Raw genomic sequence first — 13,588 nt, 5'->3', positions numbered from 1 at the left:
AACCTTTAATAGATCAGGCCCCAAATGTATTACTTACTCATATTTCAAATGGCCCCCATGCCACACTTTGGACATACTTTGAATACTACTACAGCATTCAAACCTGCTTCCGTGTTGTCCCGTTTTGTAAACTACTTTTATTTCCCAGTGCCATTAACAAAGCGCACGCATAGCAGAAGTGTGTGCACTGCGATGTCGACTAAGTGCAAGAGCCTGACAAAAAGGCGAGACAAAGCAGCAAATTGCTTGTACTGCAGCATATTTTCAAGCCACGTGCGATTGTGTAAAAACAAATAAATAATCTATAAATAACAGGCCAATAGCAGGCATGAGAGCAGCTAACCAAAGATTTACTGGGTTAGGAAATTAAAACATATCATAGCTAGAAACACCCATGGACACCACTAAGCAGAACCTTTTAAATGCTGAAATTCATATGGACAGTAAAAAAACGCTGGCGCACGTTAGTGAGGATAATTGCGTTTGGACTGAACAGAAGTGAGTGTGTGGCTTTTCATGTGTGTCACGTTTTACTCACAAGGAGATGATATTTGCCAAGTTGAGATGTTCGCTCCTCATCGCTCGCCACTGTTGGCTCTCGCCCAAGCGTGCAAACCTGTAAAACAAAAAAAACAACACACACTAGGTGGGTTTAAATTATTAAAAGAAAACCTATTTTGCTTTAAAACACGTGTTCGACACCACAGTGTCTCGTCGGCTCTTGAAGGGGAGCTAAATATGAGTCAGAGGTGTCACACATGACACACACGCAGGTCCGCTCCGGTTCCACTTCAGGATTTTTAACAATAATGCAATGATTAGCAGAGCTGTGGAGGAAGCTTACATGTTTGTAAGCAGCCCCATTGTTTGCCACTCAAATGAATGCCCTTTTAATTGTCATTATGTGCCGCGGCATTAAAACCTGCAGGGACATTTAGTTTTTTTTTAATTATCTTCAAAGCCAAACAAGGCAGGTGCAAAAAGGTGCAAAAACATTTTAGATTCCTACTTCTTTGCTTAAATTTTTCAATAAACTTTAGTTTCAAACAAAAATAATCAAACATGTAATTGTTTTTATTTAAGTTTTTATTTAATGTTGACTCTTTTAAAGGCCTTTTGATCAGATACTGTCACAAGTTTAAATGAGTAAAATAACTGATGTTCTGCTAATTCACATTAATTGATAACTTGGACATCATTTGACCAAAATGCCCTCAAAGGGTTAAAAAAACAAAAACACTACATGTTTGGTATTTTTTAGGGCTGAAGTTGATTAAGAGATTTATCAAAAGAAAGTTTAAAAAAATCCTAAATATCTTTATGTTCTTTGAAACATGAAGAACTTTTATGTTTTGTTTGGCTATGGGGTTTGTTAAATAACTGCCGGTGTATCTACAACTGTGAAAAAATTGGACATTGGAATTAAAAAATTCAACATGAAAAAAAATCCCTCATAAAGAGAGGGGGGAAAAGGGGCTATACAAGCTACTGTATATCAGAATGTAGTTCAACATAACTACATCAGAAATTACTACATATACAAATATGATACCAAAAATTAAAGCAAAGAACCAAATAATCAAATGGATAGTGAAAACACTTAAATGACAATGAACATTATTGTGCTACAAATGAAACAATAGTAATACCAATAGAAATAACAGTATTGATAATGACTAACAATATTTACCTCTACTGTATTATCAACATTACAATCGCTTTAAATACATACATGTAATGAATAATTGGATTACAAAACAAAGGAGAGAAAGAGGGGGGAAAGATAGAGGAGCGGTTTATATTAACCTTTTACGTTGTTCTGGTATAGATAGATTAGGCTTTAGCAGTGTGCCATGTTTTAAGTAAGGTGGGTGTGTATTTGTATGAGTGGGATTACTGAAGTGTGATTGTATGAATTAATGTATATGTGTATGTATATGTGCATGAGTATGTACATATGTATGTAAAGTGACTGTGTATTTATGTATGTACAGTGTGCACAGTGCATCCGGAAAGTACTCACAGCGCTACAATATGTCCACATTTTGATATGTTACAGCCTTATTCCAAAATGGAATTAATTAATTTCTGTTTTTAAAATTCTACACAGAATACCCCACAATGACAATGTGAAAATGTTTTGTTGATGCACCTTTGCAAAATACTAAGTATTTTTGAATACAATGCCACAAGCTTGGCACACCTATCTTTGGGGAGTTTCGCCCACTCCTCTTTGCAGCACCTCTAAAGCTTCGCCAGATTGAATGGGAAGCGTTTGTCTTCATCCAGGATGTGTCTGTACATTTCTGCATTCATCCTTCTCTCAATCCTGACTAGTCTCCCAGTTCCTGCTGCTGAAAAACATCCCCACAGCCTGATGCTTCCACCACCATGCTTCACTGTAGAAATGGTATTGGCCTGGTGATGAGCGGTGCCTGGTTTCCTCCAAACATGACGCCTGGCATTCATACCAAAGTGTTCAATCTTTGTCTCATCAGACCAGAGAATTCTGTTTCTCATGGTCTGAGAGTCTTTCATGTGCATTTTGGCAAACTTTTTAGTAAGAAATGTCTTCCGTCTGGCCACTTCACCATCCAGGCCTGATTGGTGGATTGCTGCAGAGATGATTGTCCTTCTGGAAGGTTCTCCTCTCTCCACAGAGGAATGATGTAACTCTTACAGAGTGACCATCGGGTTCTATCTTGGTCATCTCCCTGACTAGACTAAGATTAATACAGCAATGTACAGAGACATCCTGGGTAAAACAAACGCTTCCCATCCAATCTGATGGAGCTTGAGAGGTGCTGCAAAGAGAAATGGTTAAAGAGAAATGGGCGAAACTGCCTAACGATAGGTGTGCCAAGCGTGTGGCACACCTGAGGCTAAAATCTGGAAAATGTAAAGCGCTGTGAATAGTTCCCGGATGCACTGTGTGTATGTACGTGCGTATGTATGTGCGTACGTACAGTCACTACGTTCCCATGCACTAAATTAGTCTGATTTCTCAAAAAGTTCATTTTTTTGTATTTTCACATCCACGTGTGAAGCTGAAGTGTCCATGCACTAATACACACTGGGGGGAGCTTATTTCATTTTAACGCAGATGAATTAATTCCTTTTCCGGTAGCCATCTGCGGATCCTTACAACTTTTTTTGATTGGTTTGAGTGATGTCCGCTGTAATATTAGCACAGATTACAAATATTACGTCTCTAATGGCTATGCTGATGTTAAATAGCAGACAGCATCAAGAACTGATCTTTTACTGCATTACGAACATGACAGTACTACCAAGAATGTATCAGAGCGGATGTAGGTCCGAAGCAAAGAAAGACCAGCAGCAGAGTTTTTTCAAAGGAATTTTTGGAAGAAAAATCATGGAAACAAAACTTTTGAATGTCCAAAGTGCCCCGACTGGTACTGTTCCAAACAAAGGTTGCTATTGTTCTGGACTATCTTGCCAGCTGTGTGGAATACAAAATTAGTGTTAATCAGTTTGGAGTGCACTAATGCAGTATGAAGAGGTTTGTGTACGCTTTTTTATTAGCCTTTTATTTACCTGCTTCATTATCTTTCATCCCATTCGTATTCCGTTCGGGAGTCAGAATTTAACTGGAATTTTACATTTCCTGTGCTACCTTCCTAAATAAATCTCAGTTTCTTTTTTTCTCCCATTGATGTACTTCAAAATGTTCTGTTCTTCTAATTTGTGAAGCAAATAAAAAGTCTCCTCTTCATTACAATTGTTGCTACGTTTTAATTGTATCCTGCGCGTTGAGACTGGTGCATGCGTGATACGAAGGGTTCTCTCCGGCCGCACACACCCCCTCGAGAGATCTGGGGCCGTATTTATCAAGCGTCTTAGAATTACTCCTAAGAAGTCTGCTAAGAGTTGACTTATGAGTAAAGAAATTCTTCGCTGAAAGCTGCACTTAAAAGTAAGTTATCAAGCGTCTTACTCACACTTTCAGCGAAGTGTAGGACTGAATCTTAAGTGTCACACTCAGAGCTGAATTACGGCATTACTATGTGCCGTAAACGGAATTTTAGGTGACGTCATTTCTGTGTCCATAGAAATGACCAATCATGGAAGGGAATCCCTTGTCTAAGAATAAAGAAATATCTTGGAAATATTTAAGTGGACAATGGGAGTGTATATTTTGACAATAAACTACAAAATAATACAAAACAAACACACAATATTGGCAATGAATCCAAAATAAATGTTTCCTTTTCTTTCCAATTCATTAATTAGGCAACTAATTTGAAACTGGTGTGGGTGGCTCTATATATACTAGCCCACTGCAGCCACATGCAGAAATGAACATGGAATCGAAAAGAAAACCAAACTGGCGAGAGGAGGAAACACTGTTGTTAGTAGAGCTTCCGCTCCCTGAACATTTGCGCACGTCTCTCTCGCCTTAGTGCCATCCCCCGCTGGCAACTCCTAACCACTTAGGACACCTCTGAAGGTCTCTTAAATATCGTGGAGAGTAGGAGTGATTCTTAGACTTAAGAAGGTTGATAAATAGCTTGTATTCTTAAGTTTGAGAGTAGGACTAAATTTCGCAAATTCTCAGGACTTAAGTGTAAAATGGCACTCTAAGACGCTTGATAAATACGGCCCCTGGTTTCCAATCGCATAATCCAAACTTTTCAAAAACCGAACACGATCAGATTAAGTTGATTCCATGGGTTGTAGGAGGCTCATTTAGAGCCGAACTATTTGAGAAATCAGATTCATATAGTTCATGGGCATGTACTGAGTATGTATGCACGTTTGTATGTATGTACATATCCCAGTATGTGCGGAAGCCAAGGCACGACCCCAGCCATTCAGAAAGCCCCACCCAAAACAGCAGGTGTGGCGCCCAGTAAACAAGAGACCACAGCCCCACGCAGGCAGACCGGCCAGCGACAATGCCCCCAGGATGGGCATCACACGAGCCCAACCCTCCCAGAAAAGCACCCCAGTAAGCAGGTTTCTTAACAAAAACGTGTCAATAGGATACAAATATTGTTTAGTTCAGTTTAGTTTATTATTTCTTCGGTCAGTTTTACATTCATAAATTGACAATTTTACAGACCGAAAGGGTTTAGGCTGAAGTTGAGCACTTATTTCGCCTAACCTTATAAACAATCTCAAATACAAGATGTAGTAAAACCAGGAGACATCGGGCTCTGATCTTGTGCTTCATAGAAATATGAAATTTCCTTTACACAACATATTATAAATACACCTTGTACACAACATGAACACTGTTCAAATATTTACACAGTAAAGACAGACAGACATTGGTGAAACATCCCTGTACACGTTTTGGTTAAACATTTGTACCAATAATATACTATATACAAACACTTATAATTCCATTATCATTTATATCCCACATTTTTTGTAACAAACATTGATCATAGTATTAACTACTGGTGTTGATTCAAGAGTGATATATTTTTCTTAGACATCGGCCTTAAAGTTTTTTTTAAATATTATATGTGAATAGACCTGTTGTGATCCAATAGGTTTAATTCAGCTGCTTGTCTTGAATTTTCAGCTTCTAACCCTATACCTAAGATAACTTATTTCCTATTTTGGTGGTTTTTGTGGGGTGAAAAAAAGTTAACATGATACATGATGTTATCAAAGAGTTCAAGTCTTAAGAACAGATGGCTGTGTTCAAGGACACAAGTTGGTGGGGAAAAAGTGGACAAAGTGCAGCAAGGTCGGCTTTGTGACGTAAACAGCAGGGTACAAGTTGACAATGTCCTCTGCGCACAGTGACCTATATCAGGCCGAGGGGGCTGCTTGTCCCTACCCTTGCTGTCTCGACCATTAGGTGTGATTTAGAATTTCCTGGACTGGTGTGACAAAAGCCTAGGTTTCAACTTGACACCAAAAAGTACACCAGACAAAAAAACAACAAAAATCAAAAGCCAGTTGTGTGTGTGTGTGTTTTGTCGCTCAGCATCAATCATTTACAATTGTATACATCAAAAAGCATTCAATACATGCTTTTATATATCTCGGAAAATGTTTTTACTGTTTTTTGATGTTAACTTCAGCATTTTATATGGACCTGCTGTTTTCTAAGTAAATGGCTGAGACTGCATCTATTAAAGTCTGTTAAAATCAATAAATAACTCAATTTATTTATTTGACAGGGACAGTACAATTAAACATTGCTACCCATATTTAACTGATGCCAAAGTACATAAGACTTCTAGCCACAAGCTAATTTGCAACATCCGTCCCTGGTTAGGCATTTTTTTTAAAGTTGAGAAAGGTGAAAAACATACAAAAGGATTAAGACAAGTACAAAACAAAAATACATTAACAATAATTGTTCAATTTGTCCATATTACATCCAGTTCTAGTGCTCACAATTCTGATTTTCCTTAAGTCACTTTTTCAGTTTTGTGGAGAAAAGTTTAATGTCCGACTGTGACTTTAACTTCAGTGGCAAAGAGCTCCTAATAAATAAATAAATAATAAAAGCCCCGTTTTTGTTATATATCAATCTTTATATATGCCACAAGAATGTAATACATTTAAATGGTAATACCTCAAATTGAGGGCTTTTAAATTTTTTTTTAGTTGAGATTAAAAAATAGATTAATTAGATAATTTTTTATCTAAATGTTTTATCTATATAAATATATCCTATAAATAGTCTCATACAGTAGGTCAATGATCACTGTCCAGTCGAAATAGTTTTATGTGTTGAACGGCTGTCTGAAGCAATCAGAATAGATTTGATAGCTGAAATGAGAGTTTAGCCCAGAGCGCATGCACAAATGGGCAATTGATGCGGCGGTAATGACAGGCTACAGAAGCAAACAAGTCAATATGGAACAGTGTTGTTTTTGTGAACGATGATTAAAAACAAAGTGATTTTGTTGACCAGCCTTTTTTTATGACGAAAATGTGATGATGACAAGCTAAACATGGCTCTTTGATAACTAAAAATGACGAGATGTGTGAGGTTTTCGTTAACAAGACGAGGCTGGACGAAAATTAAAATAAGTGGTATGTCAGATGTTCAACAGCATGTTGTGCTTGTCATTTGTTTGTAAAAATCTAAAAAGTATCACTTTGGTGTCAGCTTCTGCATTGTTCTTGTTTGGACAGCTTCAACTTAGTTGTTGGAAAAAACAAAATCTATGGATATACTTTCATTATAATCCATCATTAAGAGAAAATAGAATGCATACTAAAGGAAGACGGCAAATGTGGACACAAACTAGGTGGAAAGAATACCACCGATCTCTGAATACCACCGATCTCTGAAGCTCTGATATATTTTGGAAGGTAAGTCACAAGTCCTGTTAACATACCATATACGCATATGCAGTACATACGTACATATAGTGCATCCGGAAAGTATTCACAGCGCTTCACTTTTTCCACATTTTGTTATGATTAGGGCTGCAACAACTAATCGATTAAAATCGATTATAAAAATAGTTGGCGATTAATTTAGTCATCGATTCGTTGGATCTATGCTATGCGCATGCGCAGAGGCAACTTATTATTATTATTATTATTATTATTTTTTTATAAACCTTTATTTATAAACTGCATCATGTACAAACAGCTGAGAAACAATAATCAAAATAAGTATGGTGCCAGTATGCTGTTTTTTTTCCAATAAAATACTGGAAAGGATAGAAATGTAGTTTGTCTCTTTTATCCGATTATTAATCGATTAATCAAAGTAATACTCGACAGATTAATCGATTATCAAATTAATCGGTAGTTGCAGCCCTAGTTATGATACAGCCTTATTCCAAGATGGAATGCATTCCTTATTGTCCTCAAAATTCTACAGACAACACCCCATAAAAACAATTTGAAAAGTTTTATTTAAATTGTATTCAATTTTAGAATAAGACTGAAACATAACAAAATGTGAAGCGCTGGGAATACATTCCGGATGCACTGTACGTACAATGTTAATCCACAATCGACATGTGATTAATTTCATAGTAAACAAAGTTTTCTACATAATTCCTGGTGCAAATCGGCTGCTGGTTCAGGCGGAGCCACATTAACATATGTTTTGGAAAAAGCTGATAATCTCAGTTTAACAGCTACAGTTTTGTATTCATTTATATCACAAATATCCCTCTGTCGTGTGAACGGTCACATGCAAGAAGCGCATGCACGTCTATGTGGGAGGCCCCCAAACTCGGTGGCCACTGGGCTCCAGTCCTGTTAAGCCTGTGTTGTTAAGCCTGTGTATTATAGCGGCCCTGCTTCAGGCTAGTTGTGCTAACGTCAATACATTAGCTTTTGTGTGAGTTACAGTTATGTGAATAACATGCAGATATTTTTGGCAGGGCAACAAGTATAAAACGTTGTCATAGTGACCCATGTTTGAGTGGGAAATGTAGCATTTCACATCTGTTGCAGTTCACATGTGTCTAAATGAACAGCACACTTGGCTTCTGCAATGTTTACATTCATTGAAGAAGAGGCTATCTCTTTGATTATGTTTAGTCAGCTTGTTGTATGTGCTTTGTTGGGGGACGCACACACAAAAACAAACAAACCCAGCAGTACAGATACATTATAAGTTTGGCCATTGGTCAGTACTTAAGTACAGGGTGGGTGCCAGTCATGTGGTTATCAAGAAATGTTGTTTTCTTGCTGTTTGATAGTTATTATTTAAGGCCTTTAGATTTTTTTTTTTAACATGGTAGTATTTTTGCCAACATGATGTGTTGATCTGCCATTTACAAATTTATGACACTTTTGTATGATGAAATATAGCATTGATCCATCCATTTTCTACCACTTGTCCCTTTTGGGTCCACGGGGGGCTGGAGGCTATCCCAGCTGCACTCCGACGGATCTTCTGGAAAGCTTCTGGTTGAATTTTTGACCACTTCTCTCAAAATTGGTGAAGTTCAGCTAAATTTGTTGGTTTTCTGACATGGACTTGTTTCCTCAGCATTGTCCACATGTTTTTAATTGGGTTTAAGTCAGGAAGGCCATTCTAAAACCTTAATTCTAGCCTGATTTAGCCATTCCTTTACCACTTTTGATGTGTGTTCAGGGTCATTGTCCTGTTGGAACACTCAACTGCGCCCAAGACCCAACTTGGTTGATGATTTTAGATTGTCCTGAAGAATTTGGATGTAATCCTCCTTTTTCATTGTCCCATTTACTCTCTGTAAAGCACCAGTTTCATTGGCAGCAAAACAGACCCAGAGCATAATACTACCACACCATGCTTGACGGTAGGCTTGGTGTTCCTGGGATTAAAGGCCTCCCCTTTTCTCCTCCAAACATATTGCTGGGTATTGTGGCCAAACAGCTCAATTTTTGTTTTATCTGAGCACAGAAATTTCCTCCAGAAGGTCTTATCTTATCCATGTAATCAGCAGCAAACTTTAGACGAGCCTTAAGGTTTCGCTTCTGGAGCAAGAGCTTCCTTCTTGCATAGTAGCCTCTCAGTCCATGACGATGCAAAACACGCTTGGCTGTGGACACTGTGTTCCAGCAGCTTCCAATTCATTGCAGACCTGCTTTTTGGTGGTTCTCGGTTAACTCTTGATCATCCTGACCAATTTTCTCTCAGCAGCAGGTGATAGCTTGCGTTTTCTTCCTGATCGTGGCAGTGACAAATTGTGCCATGCACTTTATACTTACGAACAGTTGTCTGCACAGTTGCTCTTGGGACCTTAAGCTGCTTTGAAATGGCTCCAAGTGACTTTCCTGACTTGTTCAAGTCAATAATTCGTTTTTTCAGATCTGTGTTGAGTTCCTCTGACTTTCCCATTGTCGCGTTTGTAACCGAGTGCAATGACTGCATCACATGAGCCCTATTTAAATGGGCTCAGAGAAGTCAACAGGTGTCGTCAATCATAATCACTATATATATATATATATATATATATATATATATATATATATATATATATATATATATATATACACACACACACACAGACATTTATACACACACAAATACATACATATATATATATATATATATATATATATATATATGATTAAACAGCATGATTATTGCACATGTATGCCTTAGGCTGTCCATGATAAAAAGCCACTCTAAATTGTGCAGTTTTATCACACAGCACAATGCCACAGATGTCACAAGTTTTGAGGGAGCGTGCAGTTGGCATGCTGACTGCAGGAATGTCCACCAGAGCTGTTGCCCGTGAATTAAATGTTAATTTCTCTACAATAAGCAGTCTCTAAAGGTGTTTCAGAGAGTTTGGCAGTACATCAACCAACCTCACAACCACAGACCACGTGCAACCACAGCAGCCCAGGACCTTCAAATCCAGCCGGTGCACCTCCATAATCGTCTGGGACCAGATACTCGGACAGTTGCTGCTTCAATTGATTTGCATAACCAAATAATTTCTGCACAAACTGTGAGAAACCGTCTCAGGGAAGCTCATCTGCATGCTCGTCGTCCTCATCGGGATCTTGACCTGACTGCAGTTCGTCGTCGTAATCGACTTGAGTGGGTCAGCGTGACTGCTCGCTGACTGCTCGCTGTTTCGAAAAAGCTAAGTATCGTTCTATTTGTGTGCTTTTAAATTGTTCTGCAGCTTTCTTTATTACTTTCTCAACATATTTAGTAGTACTATTTAACTTGCAAATCACCCGATCTCTGTCTCTCCACCCCTCCCGCAGCTAGCTAGCAGCTAGCTGCTAAGCTAACGAAGCTAGCGCGGAGAAAGGCGTCGCCGGGCGCCGGTCAGAAGGAGTCTACTCCTGCACACCGTGACCAGGACTTCTCGGAAGACAGCAGGAACTTCACTCGGTGACAGAAAACACCGTGAGTATGGCTTCCTGCGCGTCTTGCACCTTACTCACGGAGAGGCTGGCTCTGCTAGAGGGCCGTGTCCGCCAGTTAGAGCAGAGTAATCTCGTAACTTTAGATGTTGCGGACACATCTGCTAGCGTTAGCTGTAGCGAGCTAACTAGCCCAGCCTGTAGCAGTCCTAAGCGGCCTACAAGCTACGGTGTACCGGTTGAGACGCATAATAGATTTAGCTCTTTAGCTAGTCCTACACCCCAGTCTACCGGGCACCACACCTTAGTCATAGGGGACTCCATCACCCGAAACATAAAGCTTAGCAAACCAGCCACAATTAAGTGCATCCCGGGGGCCTGAGCACCTGACATTGAGGCTAATCTTAGGGAGCTAACTCGCAACAGGCCTAGTAAACACGTACGACAGGCTAATCGCACCACTAGTTATGCGAATATAGTTGTACACGTTGGCTCCAATGACACTAGAATGAGACAGTCAGAGATTACAAAGAGAAACATAGCCAGGACTTGTGATCTCGCTAGAAAGATGTCCAGGCATCGAGTAATTGTCTCTGGCCCCCTGCCTGCGAGAGGCAATGATGAGAGATATAGCAGATTAGTCTCGCTTAACAAGTGGCTGGCTAGCTTCTGTAGACAACAGGGACTAACGTTTATTGATAATTGGCCCTCTTTCTGGGGCAAACCAGGCTTGCTGATGAGGGACGGCCTTCACCCTAACCAGGAAGGCGCCATCATCCTGTCTAAAAACATAGACTACTGTTTAAGTCACATTTGACTAACTACACTAGAGCAAGCCCGGTCACAGGCAATTACAGAGCCTGCTAGTCCGGGTGAGGAGTCAGTTAAGCTAGAACTAGCCAGCACCAGGCTGGATAATTCCTGTACGCATAGCAATTTTCTTAGAATAACACACAACTCACATAATGTGTTTTCTGTTGTGAATGTGTCCGGGGTAGATATGCATTCTACTGAGGTGGCAAATCATGATGCGTTCAGTCGATCGCAGCATCAAGCAAACAATCTGAAAATTCCCGTCGTATCAATTCCTAGATATGGTCGAAACTATTTAAAGTGCACTACGTATAATAAACGCAACATTATTAATATTTCTACTACGGATAATTTAAACAAAAACTCGTCAAAACAGTCCAATACTTATAATATGGGCTTTTTAAACATAAGATCATTGCCTCCCAAAACGTTATTAGTTAATGAGGTCATTAGAGACAACAATCTTAACGTCATTGGTCTTAGCGAAACCTGGCTCAAACCAGACAAATTTTTTGCGCTAAATGAGGCATCTCCTCCTAACTATACGAATGCGCATATTGCCCGTCCCCTTAAAAGGGGTGGGGGGGTTGCACTAATATACAATGAAAACTTTAACCTTACCTCTAACCTAAATAATAAATACAAATCGTTTGAGGTGCTTACTATGAGGTCTGTCGCACCACTGCCTCTCGATATGGCTGTTATCTACCGCCCCCCAGGGCCCTACTCGGACTTTATTAATGAATTCTCAGAGTTCGTTGCTGATCTAGTGACGCACGCAGACAATATAATCATAATGGGGGACTTTAATATCCATATGAATACCCCATCGGACCCTCAGTGCGTGGCGCTCCAGACTATAATTGATAGCTGTGGTCTTACACAAATAATAAATGAACCTACGCATCGCAACGGCAATACGATAGATCTAGTGCTGGTCAGGGGTGTCACCACCTCCAAAGTTATGGTACTCCCGTATACTAAAGTAATGTCCGATCATTACCTTATAAAATTCAAAGTTCTGACTCATTGTCAACAAACTAATAATAATAATAACTGCTATAGCAGCCGCAACATTAATGCCGCCACAACGATGACTCTTGCTGACCTACTGCCTTCGGTAATGGCACCATTCCCAAATTATGTCGGCTCTATTGATAACCTCACTAACAACTTTGACAATGCCCTGCGCAAAACCATTGATAGTATAGCACCGCTAAAACAAAAAAGGGCACCTAAAAGGCGCACCCCATGGTTTACAGAGGAAACCAGAGCTCATAAATTATCATGTAGAAAGTTGGAACGCAAATGGCGCGCGACCAAGCTTGAGGTTTTCCATCAAGCATGGAGTGATAGTTTAATATCGTATAAACGCATGCTTACCTTAGCTAAAGCTAAATATTACTCAAATCTCATCCGCCTCAACAAAAACGACCCTAAATTTTTGTTTAGTACAGTAGCATCGCTAACCCAACAAGGGACTCCTCCCAATAGCTCCACCCACTCGGCAGATGACTTTATGAATTTCTTTAATAAGAAAATTGAACTCATTAGAAAGGAGATTAAAGACAACGCATCCCAGCTACAACTGGGTTCTATGAACACAGATACAACTGTATCTACGACGGATACTGCAATACAAAATAGTCTCTCTCTTTTTGATGAAATAACATTAGAGGAACTATTACAGCGTGTAAGTGGGATAAAACAAACAACATGTTTACTTGACCCACTTCCTGGGAAACTTATCAAGGAGCTTTTTGTATTATTAGGTCCATCAGTGCTAAATATTATAAACTTATCACTTTCCTCTGGCACTGTTCCCCTAGCATTCAAGAAAGCGGTTATTCATCCTCTGCTCAAAAGACCTAACCTTGATCCTGACCTCATGGTAAACTACCGACCGGTGTCCCACCTTCCCTTTATTTCGAAAATCCTCGAAAAAATTGTCGCACAGCAGCTAAATGAACACTTAGTGTCTAACAATCTCTGTGAACCTTTTCAA

General features: G+C 39.4%; 1 protein-coding gene across 1 annotated transcript in view; it reads right to left on the bottom strand.

Annotated features, from left to right (window-relative positions):
- Positions 1–13,588, bottom strand: part of fig4a (FIG4 phosphoinositide 5-phosphatase a) — a 106,799-nt gene that overhangs the window by 14,200 nt on the left and 79,011 nt on the right. The window contains exon 23 of the mRNA XM_061929907.2: positions 539–616. Coding sequence (XP_061785891.2) covers positions 539–616 — 78 coding nt within the window. The remainder of the gene's footprint in view (positions 1–538; positions 617–13,588) is intronic.

Source organism: Nerophis lumbriciformis, linkage group LG34 (genome assembly GCF_033978685.3).
Source record: "Nerophis lumbriciformis linkage group LG34, RoL_Nlum_v2.1, whole genome shotgun sequence".
NCBI classification, from domain to species: domain Eukaryota; kingdom Metazoa; phylum Chordata; class Actinopteri; order Syngnathiformes; family Syngnathidae; genus Nerophis; species Nerophis lumbriciformis.
Note: the sequence above shows the minus strand (reverse complement) of the source record. Positions and strands in the feature narration are given on the sequence as shown.